The 23151-nt window shown below is 36.8% G+C and overlaps 1 protein-coding gene across 5 annotated transcripts in view; it reads right to left on the reverse strand.

Moving 5' to 3' along the window:
* Positions 1 to 23151, reverse strand: part of SUGCT (succinyl-CoA:glutarate-CoA transferase) — a 313399-nt gene that overhangs the window by 79269 nt on the left and 210979 nt on the right. Inside the window, exon 13 of one of the 5 annotated variants that reach the window (XM_027655983.1) lies at positions 20301 to 20370. The exons of the other annotated variants lie outside the window; for them this stretch is intronic. Coding sequence (XP_027511784.1) covers positions 20301 to 20370 — 70 coding nt within the window. The remainder of the gene's footprint in view (positions 1 to 20300; positions 20371 to 23151) is intronic. 5 annotated transcript variants of the gene reach the window in all.

Below are 23151 nucleotides of genomic sequence, written 5' to 3' on the forward strand. Positions count from 1 at the left end.
CTGCAGTGAGAGTAGAGCTCTAAAATTATATGAGTCCTTCCTGGAGAGGTATGCCCAGTAAGTAGGGACAGGATACTGTACCTCGACCAATGGACTCCTCAAACTGTGTGGGCAGTCACAGAAGCCAAGAACTGTGGAAATGACATTTATCCCAAATATCACAATGTTCACACAGCTTTTGTCTCATACCATTACCCCACCCTAACCCTGCTTTATTTGGACTGTGAGCTCCTTGGCTACTGATGATCGACACCTCTTTGTTTATCCAGCATCTAGCACAATCAAGAACTTTGTCTGCAGTCCTTTGCATAAACCTAACAAATATTCTTAATAGCAATGGTATTTGTGGGGTTTCAAAACTATTAATTTCCCCTCAGTTTATTTTCAATATCTACATAGAACAACAAGCTGAAAAAGTACTAAATCAAGTCCAGCAATGTGTAGAGAGTACAGAACTTTAGCAGTAACCAACTCCCCACATCAGTCATACAACCAGTGCCATAACAGATCAGCATGAGCAACAGCCAATTGCACCGGAAGAAAGAGAGAGAAAAAACATTAAGGAGCTTGTCATTTCTATGCATGTCAATGGTTAGTCAGTCAGTACTGGAACAGTACACATTGTTAAGCTGAGCTTTGTTTCGACCAGAATCACCATAAACCTTCTGTCAGTCTGGACAAGGTAGAAGACTTCTCCATAATAACTAACAATGTCAAGGCTCTTTGACTCCAGCTCAACCAGCAGCAAGACAGTCTATTTGGACATGGATATTTCAGAGACTCAGGAATCCTGACTGATGTAGAACATAGTGTATCTCCTCAGAATCTCAGATGTTCCACTAGATTCCTACCATGTTCAGATCTCATCGTTTTTATTCAAGGTATGTCATGGCTTGGGTCGTTTCAGCACTTTCTTTACAAGAATGTACGTCTATTACATACATATATATATATGCAGATATGTATAAAAACACAGTTATACATATTTTGTTCTGAATAGGTATCACTATATATATATATATCTTTTTAGATACCATAGGTACTAATCTGTTGGTGCAAGCAATCCATGAAAGGGAAGAAAAAAGCACAAAAAGAGAACACAGGCAGTGACACTGTATCCATCAGTGTCTATGCCTAACTTCTGTCTTAGGCTCCATACAGCTTGTAAGCAGCAGAGTAGTAAGTGGAAAAAAGGAATATTTTCTTTATTCGGGTGCTGTGTAGTGACAGTGAAGAAGAAAAAAAAAAGAAGAGGAGCTTTTGATGTGACTGTGACTAGAAGGAGAAACAGAAACAGAAGCCAAAGGAAAAAAACATGACAGAGAACTAACGTGTCCACTTCTCAAGTATATAAGCAATGAAGATTTAAGTGATTCCGGTTCAGTGAGGGCACAGTCCTGTTCCTGTGCCAAACACAAAAAGCCAGCAAACACTTGTGCCCATGGAACAAATGTGATGACAGTTAAAACTTTACTGCATTCCTCCCACAGGGATACCCTATCATGACCACTTCTAAAAGCATACCTGAATGTATTCTGTGCAGATGTGAATGTAAGTGAATGTAAATCTAATAGGAAAATACTGACAAGCATGAATAATGGCTGGTCATCACAGCAGATTCCATAAACAGTTTTGGTCAATAAAGCTAAGGCTCACGTGAAATGCAAGAGCAAACACCTAACCAATCTGTCTAGACAGGTAAGACCAAAAAAGCTTAGTAATGGGAAAAAATACATATACCAAAAAGCAATAGGGAAATGTGGTTGAGATACCTGTCCAAAATTTGGAATTATCTTGGGAACTTGATCCCAATCCAAGGAAGCCAAAAGGCCTAGTGAATGACTGTCCCTTGAGAACTCTTACCCAGGTAGACATTCTCATGTTGAAACACTGTTGTTTATTTTGTTTCTTGGTAAGAGAAAATTCAATCCATCATTGGCCTCTGACTATCCATTCTGTTTCCATCTAGTAAGCTACCGGGAGACTTTTTTTTCCTCTGCTCAAGAAAATCATCCTTTAAAATGTCAGAGTGATTAATAAGAGATTAATGGACTTAGCTCAGCACCTTGTCTGTTTGAATGTCACCTTTTGTGGTGTTTGATGGTTCTCTTTTCCTGAAGGACACAGAAGGCGACAGTCTTGATCAGACAAGAGGCTCCCAAATGCACTTGTTGGCATATAAACACAGACATTAACAATTTTCAGTTGTACAAGTTAGCAAAAAAAAAAAAAAATGGTTTTATCCTTTCCAAAAGAATGTGTGTAACTCAAGCCTTTCAGTGTTTGTGATGTTACATTTGGCTGAACACCATTGATTTGAATGATTATACTTGTTGTGTGTTGGGTGATTAAACACATTTGTGTCAAAAGAAAATCTTGTTAGTGTTATATGGAAAAGCTTTGTTCTTCCTGCTGAAACCTGATCTTCATTAACCCTTCATATAAGTAAGGATTATATATATGAAAGTCTGGGTAAAGCGAAAATATCTTATTTCTTACAACCTGAACACATTAAGCCATCAGTCTGCCTAGGCCTCAGCTCTGACTTCATATCCGTAATTAGGAAAAAGCAGACAGCTACCAGCTTTTCTTAGATCATAACTGTCTTGCAAGACATGCCTCAATAAATAACATGGCTGAGCTTACCTAAAAATGGAAGGTTTCCATTCAAAATTCAGGTTATTTATACTGCATACAATCAAAGTTTGCAGGATTTAAAGGCATCATTATTTTAATACACATATTTTTGAAGGCAGAGCAAGCGTGCCACCACCAACGATAAAGGCCAAGAATAGTCAAAATATTGTTCATACTGTAGTATGGTATGTAAGTCAAGAGGATGACATCAAACTATTGATCTTCAAGCTTTACCATATTATTCTGAAGTCAGTGGGAAAAACAGATTAGAAAGATAAGAAGTAACAACAGTGAAGATGACAACTCCATTTCGTGGCAAATTTTGAGGTTTCATTAAATTCTTTTATTCTGTACTAGAATGAATGCAAAACCTTTTTTGTATTTTTGTCAAAACTATATTGTATTCCTAGTCTGATTGAAACTTGAGCTTTATTATGAAAAAAAGGAAAACATGCTTCTCTCCATGTCGCCTCAGAGAAGGGGGCTTTTCGAAAGCATATTTTTTCACGTAGATAATGAAGTTTGAATGCCAAAATCTCTATATTCAAAGTCCCCTTCTGCCTTATTTAAAACAAAATTTTTAATCCCCAAGCATTAATTAAGGTAAAATAGTTTGATTGACTGACAAAAATGAGAATTAAAGGGCCCAGCTTTAGCATTCCAATTAAAATGGGACCTATAATGTAAAGCAGACATAAAAGATTGTGTCTGTTTATGGCTGGAACATTTCTAAAAGATTTTAAATTATTATTCTGAAAATAATTTACATTTACATAATTTACATGTTTATTTACATCTATAATGGCGTTACTGGGGAAACTGTAATAAGAAAAAAACATCATGATAGCTAGCTTGAGATTCACAAAGTTGCCTTGTTTATAACTTCACCTGGTTGGATCTATGTCTTCTGCTAAGGATGGCTTTTAGAATACAATTCTGACATGGTAATTCTCAACTCCTGAATAAATGAAAAGAAAAATAAAGCTTAAATTTGGACATAAAATCCTATATGCAAGAGACATTTTTGGCAAAGCAATGGGGATCTCTCAACAACAAGGGCACATGCCCCATTAAAATGATCTATAATACATATAAAAAGTGTGCTGCATTAATAAAAATGGTTTGGTTACATAAGGGAAAGACTAATGAAAAATGTGATCAAGGAAGATAGACAATGAAGAATAAGGGGAGATACATTATCAAGTAAACTTTTATATATCTGTTTGAAAAATCCATATTAAACTGTAGGACTAAAGCTACTGCTAGAAATAGGTCAAGTTCTTCCTAAGTGGAATCTTTCAATTTCTCAATTGCATCTTTCTGTATGTGCAAGAGGTCAGACTGGAAAAAGAAACAGAATATCTTTTAATACAATAATCAGAATGATGGCCAAAAGGGAGTTATTTCATGGAATTAACCAGATGAGTTTCCATGCCAAGCTATAGTGCTTTTGCCTTTCCATCCCTCAACACGAAGTGATCCAATATAATGTTTCTTTTTTTTCCCCACAGCTATCCCAAATGAGAAGAAGTAACAAGTTATTTATGAAACAATTTAAACAAAAAATTAAACACTGGAATTGCTGGAACACCATTTAGTATGGTGACCACATACATGTATTCTTGAAAACACAAAGCAAAATATTAATTTCCTTCTCTTTTTGGAAAAATTTTGATTGCTGACACAAGCAACTATTACTGTGAAGTGCTAAATTATAGTGACTATTTTTTTAAATATGGAAAACTATGGATGAATTAAATGACAGATGGAAGAAAACTGACAGAATCTTCAGATTGTAAAGGCTTGTTTCTTTGGGGAAGAGCTAGATTTGTTTTTTTCTCCCATTTCCACAGGCATGTCATGTGAGATTTTAGTGAAGGAGACTAAATCCTTGTCACAGAATTTATAGAAGAGAAAGAAACAATTTCGTGTCTCATTCCAGAGTGCTGGTAATTACTGCTTTCGGCAACTAAAAGTCTTTGCTAGACAGTGTCCTTTTTCTGACACGAGGGAATGGAGTGTTCTGTCATGTGAGGATTTAATCTTTATTATAGGCCAAGAGGCTGTGCCAGTAAGAATGCTATTTTTTAAAACCAGTTTTTCTGTTGAGATTTCTATACAGTATCCTTTTTCTTATTTCCTACTTTTCCTCCGACACTTTTCGGAGAAGCCAATCTTTTCTTTTGTAAGAGAGCAGAGTTCTTGGAAAGACTATATAACTCTTTCACTAGGAAATTTGTGTTTCCAGGCTGACTAGAGACATAAAACAGATATAAGGAATTAAGTATTCATCCAACTACCCTGGCCCTTCTCTTCCTTTAGACAGCATTAAGTTTTTTGGGTTCACCACTTGCCATTCAGTGCACATCTAAGGCTTGAGTTCCAACAATGAAGCCTATGCTAGCTGTAGCTGGATTTTCAATCATTCAGCATGCTAAAGTGAATAAAAACAAGAAAAAAATATAGCACAGAATGATGGAATATGTACTAAAATAGTCCATGGCCTCCACCAAATACCCCCTTTACAATGAGTTTTTAAAAAAATTTGAATTTTGGTCTCAGCACCATGGAATAAAAATAGCCTTTTTTTCCCCTTTTGGTTGCCAAATGTGAATAAAACAAATCCTATACAAAAATCACATTTCAACATTACTGTGGTTTATGTGGTTCTTTCATGGAAGCTTTTTTCAAAGAATTTTTGTCACATCTATCATGTCAGAAATAGACTGTTCAAGAACATTGCTCTAAAATTTTGACCTTGGGATTTGAGGATCTTTTCCTTGTTTATCCATGCTAAATATCTTTTAGATATCTGTTCCTATCCAAATCTCATAAATTTAGGGTTTAATTCAGTTAAAGAAGTCAATACTTCTATCATATGAAAAATATGCATACACTCATTTGGTGAAATGAGCAACTCACAAAGCTAAAAAATTCCACTGGAGGACTGGATGCACCTATTTTAAAGAGCCCATGTGCTTCAATATTAAAAATCGTCTTTGTATTGCCAAGCAAAGATGGAAAATATTCTGTTTACGTGACAATCTTGAAATACGCACTTTTTTTCATAATAAAGTGAAAATTTAAGAATCATAGCGAGCAAACGAAGATTCTTAATTATTTTGATAAATTCTACACCAAGACAATAAACATTATTTACTTGATTTATCTGTCAAGAGGATAAAGGAGAAAGCTGATGTCAAAAATCCAAAGCCTGCCCATATGTGTATTAGGCTACTTTAAGGACAGGCTATCTTTCTAAGGGCTTTTCCTTTTTATTTCTGAGTAAATGAAAAGAGTTTTCCACTGGGCGGGGAAGCAAACAGAGCTGTCACATAGTTCTCTGAAAAAAATAGATTAAAAAAATCTTCAGATTCAGAGAAAACTTTTGTTTTTCCTGCTAGGCTAAGCTCTTATGCTCTGTTCTATTGTTGCATAGCATTGGCAAGTATTTTGTGTTCTGATGCAACAGTCTAATTCAGATGTAGACTCTTTTTGCTCTCAGATTTATATACATATATACAGATACATACATATGCACAGACACAAACACATATAAGATGCCCAGAATATTTGGCCTCTTACCAAAACCCTTCTCTCTAGAATTGTTACGGTTTTAAACCTTTGACATTCTAGAAAGTACTTGTTAATGTAATGACTTAAAAAATTAGATTTGTGTAAGTTAATTATAGGAAAAGGGGTGGGGTCTTTTTGAGGTAATGTATGATTTACAATCCACATATTACTTCAAGCAGAATAGGCTGTTCCCTGATATGTTGACAAGATTGCTTAGAATGAGATACCATCTGACACTGTAAATCTGCATTTTAAATACAAATTCATTTGGGCACACTAGTCATTTTTCTAACTACTGAAAAATGCCAACAGCCCCTTGAAGGCAAGAACTACATTTCTGGTTTTTTACACTTTGTTGGAATTGAAAGATAGATATTTTTATGTGGGTTTTTTTGTAGTTTAATACACAGAAGACTTGAAATTATTGCTACTGTGAGACCTTTAACTATAAAAATACCATTGGAATGTGATCAAAATCTTTGCTAGCAGTCAGGAATAGCCAATGGCATGGAAAACTAGTGTTCTCAATATGGCTTATGACAAACTATGTCAATGCCAATGCTGTTCATTGTGCCCAATTCCATCCATAAAAACTTCCTATGGTGATCTGTCATTACTCTGCCTGCTAGTTATAATCTTTTAGCGATCCAAGATCTTCTTTTCCTAAACATCTCAGTTTATGTATTTTATAAAAGATCATCGTGACATAACTCCTGATATTAATGGATATCCCATGAACATCCACCAACATGTTGCCTTTCTCCACTGAAAAAATATATGAAATCAGTTTAAAATATAACTTCTTTGTGCCATCTGCAGATGTAAGTAATACATCACTGAGTATATAACACATCACTCTCCCTTGAGTGTGAACATGGTGCTGATAAATCTTCCCTTGTCAAGTCTTTTCCTAAAATAGGTCAGTTTGCCCCTGGTTATCCCTTAGCAGTTACTACAATCTATACCAAGGCCATGCATTCATTCTGTGTACATAGAGAGCCCTGACTGTTTAAGGGCTATATTAAAATCATAAGAGGGCTGTAAGAGATAGCTGCTTTGTCACAGTTATCCAACAAAACTAAAACTTTGTCTTGAAATACATTTCTCTTCCTTTTCCCTACCACATTTAATGCTGGTGATGACCAGAGAAGTCTTGGGTCACGGTCACTATAGCATACTGTGACAAGAACCAAACCCATTCTTTATACATAGATGAGAACCAATAAAAGTTAAAAGGCAAAAGTCATCTTGCTCAAATTTAAGAAGCCATTAGAAATTTTATAATATATAATTTTATAATGGCTGTGTTCATTTCAGCAACAGTGGACTTCTTTCCTTCATTATGAGTATACACACTAACCCCCCCTCTAAATTCAGATCTATTTCTGATTAATAATTTAAAAAAAACCAAACCCAAACCTGCATGACTAACAGGTGGTTTAAATCTTTAGGTCAGTCATAACAAAGTATTATTCCCCACTATCTGCACATTGAATGAGTGTTACAGAAGCAACATTAAGAGCAAGATGTACCAAAGAGCTGAACAACTATCACACAAACTGACAAAAGTATTTTTTTTTATTTCAGTTGGTGGAAAATCTACTGTAAACATAGCGAGGATTTTATTTTTCCTCGCTATGTTTACAGTAGTAGTAATAGTGAGTAGTGCTGGACAACAAAATTGCAAAATACTAACACAGCCCTTCTTCACAGTCAGGTTTTCTAGACAAAAATTGTTTGAAGTCAAAGATAAGATTAAGTTTAGGAGAAACTTATCCATAACACAGTTCTTGTCCTAGTCATTGAAGACATGTTTGTTTACATACTTGAGGTAAATTCAATTTAATTTTTTTTTCTGCTGCTAACTAATGAAGGAGTGAATGTGTGAACCAAAGTTTATTATTGTCTACAAGAATTTGTTATTTTTACCTGAGGGCTGTTTCAGAAGAAATACAAAGTTTATGCCCAGGTAAAGGCCTATATTTTTAATAAATTATTTCACCAGCACAGAAGAGGCAGAACAGGTTCTATAATATTCATCCTCAAATTTGAACTGGAAGCAAAGCTTTAAATTCGGTAAAAGTGTATACATGAGTATGCATGTGAGTACACTGTGTATATGTGTACATCAATGACACAACTGCCACCCAATTTTACTCTGTTTTATAACATGGTAATCCACAGGAGTGAAGTGGAACAGCAAAGGGGTTCAGTGGGGAACCCAGGAAACGCAAGAACTAGATGTGTTCAGTAGCACTGACAGATATTCACTCATACAATATTCTTCTTTCTCAGATTACAAGAATTAGGTCCAAGGTAACCATAAAATTTCAGTGCAAGTACAATGCTATGTCACCAACAACTCCTCCTATTTCAACACCTATCATAAATATTCTCCCATACTTGCTACAGGAAGATGGTCTTAGTGACAAACACCATTTTCCAGTTGGCTCCATTTTGCCTGTGAGTGCACATGGTCTTGGTGCAGAAACATAGCATAGAGAAATCAGAATTCTCTGCTAACTTTGTACAATCTTTCCATGACCAAGCCAAAGCCCCTCTAGCCAATTCATGCTTCAGCTTCTTGAAAAGAAATTGTCTTTCTTTCATTTATGAGATCTGCAATGTACACTAAGGGTAGTAAGCGAAGCAAAAAGATGATATTATATCAGAAAGTACTACTGCAGCATAAAACACTGAAAGCCCAAAATAGCATCCTGTAACTAGGAAGGGCATTCAAGTAAGAACTGAAATGTCCCACAATATTGCAATCATTATCAGATTAAGGCACACAACTTGAGCCAAACTCTCTAGTTTCTGAGTATGTGAAATCAGCACATAGATCAAAATTTTGCACTCTTAAAAGCATTTTATGAATATCTGACAACTTGGTTTTGCTCTGAAACTCCTTCCTGCACCACAACCTATTAACTTTTTCTCTTGGCATCTGGCCTTTAAAGATACCTGTGGATGTTTTAAAGCCTCTGAGAGTGTGTGTGCGCACACATGAACTTTCAGTATCTTCTGTAACATGTGGCCTGCATATGGAGACATCTGTGATTGAAAACTAGCTAAAGATTACCAGACAGGCCTCTAAGTAACACACAGTGATGAATGTGCCAAGGGACAATTATTTGAAAAGAGAAGGATGCTACTGGCACTCAGTAAGCAGCATGCAGTTTCTCCCTAAAATAAGTATATACTTTTTGTTTAAAAGACTCATTTTCTTCTGTGATTTTAAGACCCCTCAAAAAAGTTTATTTCTATTTTATCACTGTGATCAAGCCAAATAAACTAAGACAACATTTTTCATAAATAACCAGATACTTTGAATGCTTCCATTTTAAAGAGCCGCATTTTACAGAGGATATATGACCAGCACCTACAACAAATAAAATTAATGGAAGAAGGAAAAAGTAAAAAATTTTCACTTCACACAGTGTGAGCTGGCATTCCTTTCTTGAATATGAACAAACAATCTGAACTCTGGAATTGCACAGGTATTTGGCATGCAACCTACGGGATTTGAAAACAATTATGCACACACCTTTTTCTTCTGAAAAAGACCCCAAGACATTTTGTGATTTTTACAGCTGGGTAGTGCTTTCAGTGAATAATGTACTAGTATTCAGCCCACCTGAAAATGATTTCAGGTTGAAATCAGCAATATTCAGCTGAAACAATCCTCCAAAACCTAAGACACATTACTTAGACAAATTCCAGAGTGATTACTTCCAAATTATGTTTCCATTTTGAAATTTACCTCTAAAGAGAAAGAAGGAAAAAACAATGTATTTGAAAACTCAACAAAATATTTTGATTTAGGGTGACAGTATTAAACATATCTGACTGCAGAAAGCCATTTCATATCACCAGGAAAGGATTGTACCTCTGTTTTCACTGAAAAAAAAAAAAAATCAGGCCCAGAAATCAGTCCTCCCACTCTGGGAAGCAATCCTCATTCACCTTCAATAGGATCTTGTTCATCCCCAAATCCAACTGCTTCTCTCCTTTTTCAAATGCATAAAGAACCAAGTCTGCCCTACGCTTCTTACCACGTTTATTCCTCTGTTCACACTTTTTCTTCATCATAGGTCTCTCCTCCATCTGTCTGCTTGCAGCAGCTGGATGTCATTCTCTTTCTGGGGCTGCTCTATCGATCTGGTAGGATCCTGAATCCCTGAGTCACATCCTCTCCCTAAATCTTCCCTTCCTTTTTTCCTTTATCTGTTTCATGACTCTTTCGTGCAATGAGGATGGAACATGAAAATCACATTGTTCTGTAATTGTGCATTTTGAGATAAAGCATTATATTCAAACTCAGGAATGAATTCACAAAACATCATTTACAATCCTGTTGGGTTTTTTTTAAAGTAATGTTCTAAGAGGGTGGTAATAGCTTTCCAGTTAAAACCAGGAACTGCAGTTGGCAAAAAAAAGCATGCATTTCAAAAAGTCTTTAGCTTATATAGACAAACTCACTGCTAGCATTGTTTTTTCTCATAGTACTAGAGCTGCAAAAAGTTTAAGAGAAATAAATACAGAAGGGTGCTTCAAATTTGAAAAATGAGCTCTCAAAACACACATGAATTCATATAAACAAAGATTAACTCAGATTAAGCAGGACCTATAGTTAAAAGCTTTCCTGTAGGTGTATGTCTTTCTTTTTTCTTTTCTTACTTTCCTTTTTTTTTCCCCCTTCTGAGGAGCAAGTTTGTAATTACTTGACAAAGAACAAAATAGCAACAGTGTCTGAAAAGAATGCATTATTTAGAGAGAGTGGCTACTTAAGAAAGAAGCTTTCATCACAGGATATATTCCATGGAAACACACAGTTTACCTTGTACCATAAGCTATTTTACTGCAACTTGACTCCAGTCTTGACACTCAGTTTTCAACAAAAATAGACCATGACTACCTGCCAAACAAGTCTCCCCCAAAAGACAGCCTCCTTCCCTTCCTCAAAAAATCCAGAATCTCTAAACAAAATGGTAAAACTACTAAAAAAGAAATATTGAAAGTACTTTTTAAATTTTCCTTGAATCAAACTATAAAGCAAAGCTTATAACTGATCATTTTCCAGTCTGGGACCCTTTACTCCCAGACATCATGATATAAAAGCACTTAATAAATTATAATCACTATGGTATGAAAGTGTGAAATATCAGTTTCCAATAAAAGCTCCTTGAATGCAGAAGATCAATTAGAGAAAATTCCCGTCAGCATAAATATTAACATTTTCCATTACAGAGGCATTGTTAGCATAACTCAAACTGTTTGTCTTTCCACTTAACATGGGTACGTGAGACTGAACTCCTAATTTCAGCGCAGTTGCTGAAGTATTAGCTCATTCTCATTCTAAAGCCATTTGAGTTCCTGCAATGAGCAGCAAGGGTTTCAAGGCCAAATCTGTTGTTTTTGTGAGTGCTATCAGACCAGACACTCTCCTGTGCAGAGATTTACTCAGAGAAGGCAAGCTGGGGAACGCTATCAGGAAGCCATTTATAGCTCCCTAATTCTGTGAGCACCTGGTTGAGACCCAGCAGAGCACAGCTGCAGCACACCCTGACACGCTCCCCTTCCTTGCCTCCAGTATGTGATAGAAGGGTGATGAGACAACTGGGCCCAGCGAAAAACAGTTTCATGCACCAGAGGCATTCTGAGGTGGTCAAGTACAAGCAGATTACAGGTCCTTTCATTTGCATGTGCACAGCAAGGGTGGATAGGATGGTATTAATGAATTCAGTGTATCTGAATAGGTGCATCTGAGGAAAGAGGATCCAAAGCAATAAGAATATAAAGCAACTTTAGAACAGGGTTTTTTTGATGTTGCTGTTACAAATAGTACACGGGAAGTGATTAATACTTGCACATTGCCATGGTACTACTACAAACATGAAGCTTCCAGCCTGAGGGCTATATACGGAACACCTTTTTCCTCTTCCAATTAAAAATAGGGTATTTAGACCATGTTGATAGCAATCTGCCTTACAGATTTTCCTTTATTCTCTGCTTATAGCATTGTAACCCACAATGTACCTTTTCCCTAACGCCTTCAGATTGTTTTGGGGAAAAAAAAAACAAGGAAAAAACCCCAACAAACCACACCTCAATGCCCTTCCTCCAAAAATACATCAGTTCCATAGCAGGTGGAGCCAAAAAAACAGTAAATTATTACAGGTTTTTTATTCACTCTCCAATATTCCCCAAACACAAACGCCAAATTGCAGGTGCATACAAAATACTTCTGTTATGACAAGAGCTGCGTATCTTCATAACCAGTGCTTCTCATAATGATGTGTGAAATAAATGCTAACTGAAATAAAATGGACAAAAGCCAAAAAAGTCCCAAGTGGCAGTCACGTACAGAAGAGGGACTAAACCATGTGAGAAACAAAAGGTCATGTGGCTAATGGTCCAAAGGGAAACACCATTTCCCTTTATTTCTTAAATTTCTAGGGCTACAGGAATAGTGTTTGTATAGTAACAGGATTTGAGTTCACAACGTTGAAGTTATACTGCTGGTATCGCAATCATCCTAGTGACTCATCATAGTAAAGAAGGGGACGCAAAAGACAGGAACAAAGGTTAAAGAGTACAAATTGACACACTCTTAAAGACTGTAGCTAGAAAAGTTTATCTCCACAAACTATCAGAAAAGTATGATTTGACCAAGACTTCTCAGAACAAACACTCACTGTGTTCACTTCTACCCCAGTGTCTATATCCAGGCCTTTGTATTTCAGTACCATAACCTTCCCCATAAACCCATTCTTAAAGCTATCCAGCTAGAATGCTTGTGTCCACTACCTCTATGGAAATGTTCTAAGCTACTTTAACTCTCAGCCTAAATATACTCATGAACAGTTTTACTATGCCTTTACTTGCAGCATCTTCCACTCTGAAACTTGCCCCTTTCATTTATTTACAGGGAGCAAAAATAATCCCTATAACTTCCGTTTTGTTAATTTAAACAAGACACGCCCTTTATAAAGTACATCTTGCTAAGAAAACGGAAGTCTGAATGCAGCACAAACTGGAAAATCTTAAGGAATTTAACTATAACAGAGAGGAGAACAGATGACAGCACACAGGTACAAGCTTATTTGTGAGCTTAAAACAGATGCTCTGGTTTCTAATCCATGCTGAAAACAGCGCTACTGTACTTTCATTGCTTGTTACTTGCTTTAGTGAGAGTAAAGCAGGTAAGGCTTGGATACTAACAGTGTTCTAGCTAAGGCAACACAGAACTTGGAATAAGATTTCTTAACCACTGCACTTTTATTCGGCCTCTAAGAAATTTTTGTCTAGGGCACTAGTAGTACTTGGTAATCTAAGCCTACAGTAGCCCATGGAGAAGTGCTGTGCCTGTGTGACCATGAGGACAAGAACACCGAATATCCTAATCACCGAGCCCATGATCAGAAATTACCAGTATGTGTGGCAGTCTCCTTTTAAAAACATACTTTAACATGACATTTTGTCATGATCAATAAAATTTTGCTAGTTTTCACCAGCTATGTAAAAAGAAACTATACAAATCATTTAACATAGCTTTCTGACTGTAACTAGAAGGTTTTTATTTTAGGATTTGACACAAATTTACAGTGCATTTATGAAAATGACAACTTCACTGAGTAAACATTTTACTGTACTTTCTTCAATCCTCATGATTTATATATAGAAGAAATCTTCTACTCCATGGACTTCAAGAGCTAAGGAAATCAGTCTTACTTTAAATTCATGAGATTGTGATGGATCTTCCTCTGTGCTGAGTAATAATGGTGAGATCCATCCCATCTAAATTTAGTCAGATGAAAAGTGAGCACCTAATCTCATCCAGACAGGTGGGATGAACTGCCATCTCGAGGTGTCCCAGCTCTGTTTCTCTTCACTGAAAATGGGGGTTAGTACAACCTGCTGAGACCACATGCCTAACTGATGACTAAAATTAGGGAAGATGACCTCCCACAACTCATGACATTTAAAGAAATGCCTTGTGTTGGGATTTTTCTGCAGTTATTTCTATATTACTAGTTTTGTATCTTTACCCATTTCAATATTATTAAATTTGTACCTTTACTCACCTCCTACTTCCCAAAGTGCCCTATTCACCGTATGACAAGAACTGTCTATGAAAAATGTTGAAACACTCTGATTATGGAAAAATGCTACCCAGTAATGGCCTTATCATTCATCCACTTTGAATCTGTAACCTGTAAGCTCATCCTCAGGCACGAACTACAAAGTTCACTCATTTACTAACTGTGAAGCAACTACACTCAATTTACAATTCAAACATTGGACACATACCAGGACTTCTGAGGGAGGTTACAGTCTTTCATTCTTGAGAAATTGCCTTTTGATCTTTTTAAGAAAACTTAATGCCAAGACTATCAAGTTAACGCTAGCAAGCAAAACATCCTAAGTAATTTCTTCTGCAAGAGTAATTTAATAACACCTTTCCACTGAATCAGCCCAGAATCTTGTTCCTCTTCCTCATGGAAATCCTTCCATACAGTAATATTGCTGACTCGGCCTTCTCATTAATTTAAGGAATAGCTCAAATCTACAAAGACACTACTCCTAAACTCTGTTTTGAACAATTTTCCACAGATTTCCTTAGAAATTAAAGTTTCTTGTTATGCTGGGGTTAAGGTGCAGTGGGAAGGGTGTGGGCAAACGGGGAAGGGAGATGACATTTTAAAATGCTTTATAAAATACCAGATGTTGCAGAACCAACAGAGTGGAACAATGTATTTGCAATTATCAAAAGAAGAGAGTTGTTTGTCTGCATTTTTAAAAACTCATGGGATACTTTTAAGTCACTTAGTTGTGGTCTTTCTGTGTGTGAATAACATAGTAAACGCCCTTATAGATTTGATAGTTAAATGACATGCACGACAAGGGAACAGCTTGATGTGGTTCAGCATTTGCTCTTGTTACACTCCGTACTGTGCTGTAAATATTCCAGTTGTGTGGATAATATAAAAACTATGCAAAAAGCATTTTGCCCTTCTTCACGTATCTTTCTCATACATACAACAAAATTGTCATGAGCATATTGAAAGGCAATGCTGGAAATGTACTAGTGTATAGTTCCAATAACAGATGCGGGAAGCTGACAAGAATGTCCTACTTCCTAACTTGCACTTACAGCTTCAGTTTCAAAAACCTTTTTAGCTGGAAGCCCAAGAGCCATGCAGATTTTCTATTCCACAGCTAAGAGCAAGATAACTTCTACAACTTTTTATCAACGGGAGATGTAAATATTTTAAGACTTAAGCATCCTTTCCTTCTCATCACTAAAGAAAAGACCACATTCATTTAAAATCAATCTGTTCCTGCATGTTTAAAGAGCTGTTGCAGATATCTTATGCAACCTGACAGATATTTTTGTTTGGAAACAATTCTGTTTACACATTACATCACTTCAATATTGCTCTAGAAATGTTCTGTGGAGGCTAGGAGACAGTCAGAAATCCTGAGCTCTCTGTTCACTCTGCCATTAACCAACTGTGCTCCTTTAGACAAGTCTTATAATTTCTCTGTGCCTTGGTTTTCCCATCCGTAAAAGGCACCAGTTACAAATACTCAGATGACAGAGGTGTTGTGAATGCCAAAAATATAGTACAACTCTGAGAAGTGACTATGCCAAAAGGCATCTTCTGATTCAATGAGCCTCTCCCTTGTTGAAATCCACTCATGAATTCACGTGGCCTATATGCCACGCAAGCCCCATTTTGAGCACTTAATGGGAACATCGCTATACAGTAGGCTTGTGTAGAGTGAAGGATTTCATTCCTCAGAGGATACTTAGCCACATGTGCTGACTTCAGTGGCAAAAAAATATATTTTTATTTATTTTTCTCCCCATAGTCATGCAAAACAGAGCTGAGATTGATATGGATGCAGATTCCATTCCACCCTGTACTCCTTCAATACAATTATTTACTTTTCTTTCACATAGTGCAGCATCAGTGAGGCAGGCAATGCTATTGAAAGTGTTGGAACTGCCTAAAAGGGAAAGAATCTGAAGGCAGAGGGATAAAATGAGCCTTGAAGCAAATTAGACTGCACAGGTGTAAATAACTTTGTCAACAGAATCTCTGTAACTAGTGATGATGTGTACATCGGGAAGAACCCAGTCAGCTCTCAGAGAGAAGGCTCAGTTTGCAAGGAAAAGCTTATTTTCAGTTGCAAGCAACAATTATTTGATCATGAGTTACTGAGGACAACTAATATGGAAGGTTTCAACACCATTTCTGCAGCAGCTTTTCAAAAATCTTTAATACTTGAAAAGTACTATAAAATCCTGAGACGAAAGACAATGTAGAAAATATTATAATGCCTCTCCTTTGGGTTTTTTGTCATTTACAGGAAAACAAATCTTTGCTTCTTAAGAATTCATCTGCTCCTTATATTCCCATTGTTTGTGTTTATGACATAATCATTTCCACAGCAACTAATTACGAGAAATCAAGAATTATGGCCTGAGAGGAGGCCTGTAAGGAGCAAATGAAATCATACATGTGTTACATAGAAGATTCCACTAAAAAAAAATCTCCTATCTAGCTAAAAAAGTGAAATGGGGAAGCCACAATATACTATGCAAGCTAATATGTTTAAACTGAGGAGCAAATTTTCACCTAAGACACAACTGTGCCTTTTGTTCTCTGGCCCATTTTCATGTAGTGCATGTTTAAGAACCAGGAATGGCTGGACCAAGTCAAATCAAAAGTCCAGGCAGTTCAGTGGCCAACAGAAGAATGTCTGATTTTACAGAGGAGAAATACGTGGAGATACTTTTCCAGCATACTCTCACGGCAATTTTCAGCCTGGAGCTTCTTCAGTGCAAGGGAATCAATCCTACTTCATGTAACATCCCCATACAAAAGCATGCGAGAGTCCTTTGCTGCCTCTCCTGATGGCTTGGGATAAAGTGAGAGGAAGAAATCCATTAATGTCCCCTATTAGAGAACATTAGGGACCTCTTTCAAGGTCTTATAATGTTCTTTGGCGTGCTTTGTTAATCTTTACCTACTATTATAGAAAAAATGTATACAGAAATTTGATGCTAAACATCAGAATTATGAGTGTCCGAGTACTATTTAAATTAAAGCTATTGTTCCTGTGGTGGGGATGCAGGCTGAAAGGAGCACTTAGGCAACTACCATCAGTATCAGTTCGGCTGCATCTAAGGATGTTTGCTATGGCAATTTTGACCATCCAGTGGCCCATCTACCCTTTCAGCAAAAGCTCAGGGAGGGATAATGACATACATCAGTAAAGTGAAATTAGGACTAAGAAAATTCTGCTTTGCCACATTCTCTTAAATCCATTTTGGCTCCCCTCATAACAAATCAGTAGTTTCCTCCAGAGCTGCTAAGCAGCTCTTCTCACAGCCTCCAAATCACAAAGACATCACATCATGTTGTCTCCTATACTGCTTTGTGTCTTAAACAAGCTTCAAGATGCTCACAGATATGAAGATTGTTAAGATCTATCAAATAAGAATTCTTTCTCAAAGAGACAAATTGAATAGCTAGAGAGGAGGGAAATTAAGCAGGTAATAAACCACCTTCTAAGGATAATCAGTATGCAACACATTCTACCTTCTTCTCCCTGTCTCCAGTACTCTCCTTTGAGACAAGGGCCATGGTGAGTGAAACAAAGAGGGCAGGAATGGCAACTGGTCTCCATGTTATGGGAATTCAATGAAAGGACATAATAAAATGCAGAGAGGTTCCTTGCCTACATTTATTATGCAATGTTTGGCCCTTCAAATGAGAAGGGTGAACATCACTGAGAGAGATAAAACTTTTTTGTACAGGCTCCATTTCTGAGGTTAAAGGGAGGTTTTACTAAAGTTTTGCTTACTCACTATAAACATTTCAAGGATACACTGTGTCAAACAGCTCCTTATGTTAAATACAATATATGACACTGATGTTTTCCATAGTTTATCATTGATAGAACTGAAAGTGTAATAGCAGCAAGTTTTAACTTTCTAGGCAGACAAAGTCATTTTGATAATGGTGGCCACCAGAGACAGGAAGAAGTCTAAACATTCTTGATCTCTGGGGTTAGTGGGAATTCAGATGAATGTGAAGGGACCACACATGTTCTCTTGGGAGAAGGGTGCTGGCAGCCTTGCATAAAACACAGTCCTTTTTTGTCTCATGCAAGAAAGGACAGGAGAATCATCTCTAAGAAAGTTACACTTCTGGGCAGACGCAAATCATCGCAACTGTGCGTACCATATGCAGGGAATGGTAAGGACTGAATACCAAAAGCAAAAGAAGGAAAGTGACAGAGCCCTATAAAGTGGATTGCTCCTGAAGCAGCAACGGCCTCTAAAAACCACTTACCAGGCCAAGTCAGCTCAGGAAACTTTCCCTGCTGCCAGCTGAACTCTCTGGCAGATGAAACAAAGAAACAAAAATTAACAAAAGGACACTAACAATAAAAAGACAGGATTCAGCATAGAATCAAGCAAAATTCAGCCTTTTCTATGTCAGCTTGCTCTTGTTAACCTAACTTGAACTTCCCAAATGACTACTTGGTCAGGAAATAGAGAGATTACAAGCAAAGCGCCACTGCTGCACACTAGGTAAGCACTTTCCACTCTGTAGTAATGCTTCACAGGGTTGGAAAAGGGAACTCAGTTTTGAAAAGTGCACCAAAGTGTTTAACATTCATATGCAGCTCTAGTGCACTGAAAATTGTCTGCTGAACAATTTACAGGTGGAGTGCTTTATTCTGATACCAAAACAGACAGGGTTATAGATAAGAAATTCCTGTTATAATGTGCCAGATCCTCAGGTACACCCAAAAGGCTCAGGTTCACCCATCTGGGCTTCAGCAAGTCTTTAACAATGTGTATCTATTGATATCAGTCAGGATCAAGGAGAAAAAAGGCCCATCTCTAACTGACAGCCTTCCTACAAAAAGTAGGTGAAGTTAATCTATAAAATAAAATTATACCTTTTTACTGGGAAAAATAATACGACCTATACCTCCTAATAGTATATTTAAAGAAATCAAAAAAGATCCTGAATGTGAGTTTCACAACTGCTTAAGTACTACATTATGAACTAAGGTTTCCATTTCATCCCCCTGTGATATACTGGCAGGATATAATCCTTCTCATTGTGAACTCGATATTATCTCTGTCACTAATTGCCAAAGGAAGATATACTTGGTTTAGTGTACTTTCATCTAGGAGCTGATCACTGCATCTTACATCACAGATTACCTCAAAGTTATCAGTTCTTGCAAAAAAACCCCAACTTGAAACATATTTAAATAATGAAAATATCTGTTTGGAAAGGATTGTTAATGATCAAATGAAATGCTAACAATGGTTTAAAAACAGATGAAATCTTTAAAATTTTCAAGACAGTATCCTAGCAAAACAAATTATCATTAAGCATGCCTTAAAAAAAAAACAACAAAAAAACACAAAAAAGAAACCTCTAACATCAAACAGTACTAGGCATTTATCTTCAGAGCAGTGCATTACAGGTGACCTCTATAGATTGAAAATAGGATTACATCAACAAATCTTTCACTTTAAAGTGGTGAATGGTGTGAGATGAAAGGGTGCTCTTTCTAACATTTTGCAGGGCTACTGGTTCAAGTTTAAAGGGAGTATGCAACCAGGTATTCCCTGTCGCATTCTAATCTTCAATACTGACATGGATATGAAAATCAAAAGCCTTTGAAAATGACACTTTCTTAAGATGAAAAAAACCTGGAGAACTGTGAGCAAATGGGTGTGAGCAATGTGTGGGAGAATACAGGCAAAGAGATAAAGAGGAACCCTTACAATAAACATGGCCATATACTTATGCCATCATCAATAACTCATGTCCATGGCAGTGTGTATTAGCATCAGATAAAATGATATTAGAGTTCGAGGTTTATGCTTAATACCAGCACTGGATGTCTCTTTGTTTCTGTAAAGTTTTCAAACATATAGCAGACAAAGCATACAGTTACTTTCCTGGACTGCATTTGACAAACAAAATAGCTATGTATTAAAATATTGAGCAAATCAATAATAATAAAAAATTTAAAAGCACCTTCAGTCCTGGTATTCCGGTCCAGAACTTGGACGGTTTCCTGGGCATGCAGAGTTGGCTTGCACAGCTCCTGTTCATTAAAGTCAGAAACTCCCATTTACTTTCTATTCAGTACTTTTGTTCCACCACAAAAAATATAGGAACTGCTGCCCAAGTGTTGTATACTTTCAAAACTGTATTATAATAATTCACATGACATACAAAGACCTCCATACACATACTGACAGTGATGGTTAGGGTCCTCTAAATTCTTGAGAGGACTCTATCAACTTCCCAGCACCGCTCTTTAAGGGATGGATGCTTTCCCTGAGGAAACATTCTGGTTTGATAGACCTGAAACATGTCTAGGGAGTCTAGTAGAGACTTGATCATGTCCTGCGTCATAGTACACTTAAAATACTCAAATAATCCTACTTCAACAAGGTATTATTTTGGAAATAAATAGAAATTATGAGAGGAGAATCTTGAGCCATCAGGCTTCAGGTACTAATTCAAGTACTGTAAAGCTCAAGTGAGCTTATTAAAGAAAACCTGAGCACCAGGTTATCCAGTCAAGCATTTGGATAATTAAATACGATCCAAATACAATTCTAATAGTTGTTTAACTCTCTGCAATTAAACTACAGTTCCCTAGGAGTGATACACCACATGCCATCAATCTCGTTGTCCAGAGAAAGTGATTGTAACAAAATGAGCCACCATTTTCTTCCAGCACTGTCTAACTGTGGTACAGTATGTGTTAAACATATATTCATAAAATCAATGTATGTGCCTTACTCAAAAAAGAAAAAAGTTCTAAAATTATTCTATTATAATGTTCAAATATTTTTAAAAGATTTACAACGCCCCCTTACTCCAGGTTGCTGGTACACTGACTGCAAGCCAGTTGCTAGTTCTGTATAAAGGATAAACCCTCTGCTGCCAGATATTTCCCTAATTTCTCATAATTCGAGTTTTGCTGGAAGAGATTTCAAATCTGACCACAGCAGTTAAGGAAAAAACTTGCACTCCAGTATAAAATATACAAATCAGAAAATATATACAACTAACAAAAACAGTCTTGGTACTACTCAATGAGAGGTATTTGTTTTCCCCTCCAACATTCCAGTAATGTAAAACCAGTGTGTAAGGTAGAAAACAATTTTTCAATTTCAGGAAACATCATTACTAGCTGCCAAAAGTCTATCCATATAATAAGAACTATTTGCTAAAGCTGAACACCTGCAGTTTTATAGAAGGCCTCCGAGGACAGCTGTAAATATTCCAGTCTACTGATACAGCAGCCAATCAAAACCTGAAAGTTTTGTCCCAGAACACAACACATTTTGCTAACGAGGGCTACATGTACGTGTACATATACCGACATTTGATTTAGATAGATAAAGAGACAGACAGACAGACAGACTGATATAGCATGATATACTGCCCTGTATGCAAAAGACAAGGCTAGTTAAGGATATCTTAATCTAGCCCTTAAAGTACAGTTTCCTCCTCCCAGAATGCTCTTTGAAGAAGTCCAGACTGCTGGAAATTTGCACTGTAGCAAACTGTCACACAAATATGTATGCCTTAGTTGCCTTCCCAAATATAATGCAGTTGATTGAATAGTTCATAAAAAAAGATCAATACAAAGGAAAAATCTTCATCATAACACACATAATCAATATGTCCAACCCACTATCTCTTCTGGCTTCCACAGTTGAAAGTGTGACCATCATTTCAGTCATGAAAAAGATATTCTTTTTCTTATTTGGTATGCAAATTCATTAGCACAGTTTTACTCTGCTCTTACTGATATTACATGAATGAGGTGACTATGACAGAGCATAACCAGAGTTTAAATACGGAGAAGTAGCAAGAAGTAGGAATCTCTTCTCACTGCAAGAGTGAAAAAATATTTTCCACTACTCTGCTGCCATCCTCTTCAGCTGGTGCAGGTTCTGCCTTAGATGTCGGGCTGTTTTAAACATTGCATGACAAGTGTTTTGTACATAACATGGTACATTCATCTTGAGTAACCAACTTGCAAGTGACCAATACTTTCAGAAATGTTACAATAAAGAGACATTCAGATAAAGAAAACACTTCCCTGAAATTTTGTCTTGCTGTTTGGAGATGAGCTGAAATAACACATGCTGCTTAACCTGGGGCTCTGCTTCTCAGTTCCTCCACAGGCAGAGCCATAAGCACAGGTATGTGCAATGTAGAACTTTCTTATGCCCTTTTCACCAAGCGAAGAAGGCAAATTATCTTCGAAAACATGTTTCTGAGCACACACAGTTTTGCCAGCTGCCAACACGGCTCCATGTCACACAAAATGCATGCAGCACGAATTTCAGAGAAATTGACATTTGGCCTCTAGTAATCCACCAAGTAGAAACTTCTGCAAAGGGAAAGGTCTGGAATGCACATATGTGCACACAATAAAGAGTTTGAGATGGAAATAGATAGATAGATAGATAGATAGATAGATGGACAGAAAGATAAAGGCCAGACTATGAAACACTCAGTGATTTCAATAGGTGTTTACATAGCCAGAGTTAGCATCCATTCCTGATTTAAACCCCAGAATTCCTTCCAACATACATCTATGTAAACAAGACCAGCTCAGCTCTTATCTCAAGAAGAATGCACCATCTCTCAGACTGAAAGGCTAAAATGAATGCTGTTAACTGCCCTGAGAAAAACTCGAATGTGTTCCCTTGTTGACTGGGAAGTTAAAAATTCAGCCATTATGTGATCTCAAGCAACTCTCCGTGGGTTCACTCTGCGTTTTGTAGCTAAGGGAAAGATGCAAATGTAGAAACAGTTCCAAGGAAAGTTTCAGTAACTGCATACTCAACAGAACCTC

Source organism: Corapipo altera, unplaced genomic scaffold (genome assembly GCF_003945725.1).
Source record: "Corapipo altera isolate COAL_440 unplaced genomic scaffold, ASM394572v1 59, whole genome shotgun sequence".
Taxonomy (NCBI): domain Eukaryota; kingdom Metazoa; phylum Chordata; class Aves; order Passeriformes; family Pipridae; genus Corapipo; species Corapipo altera.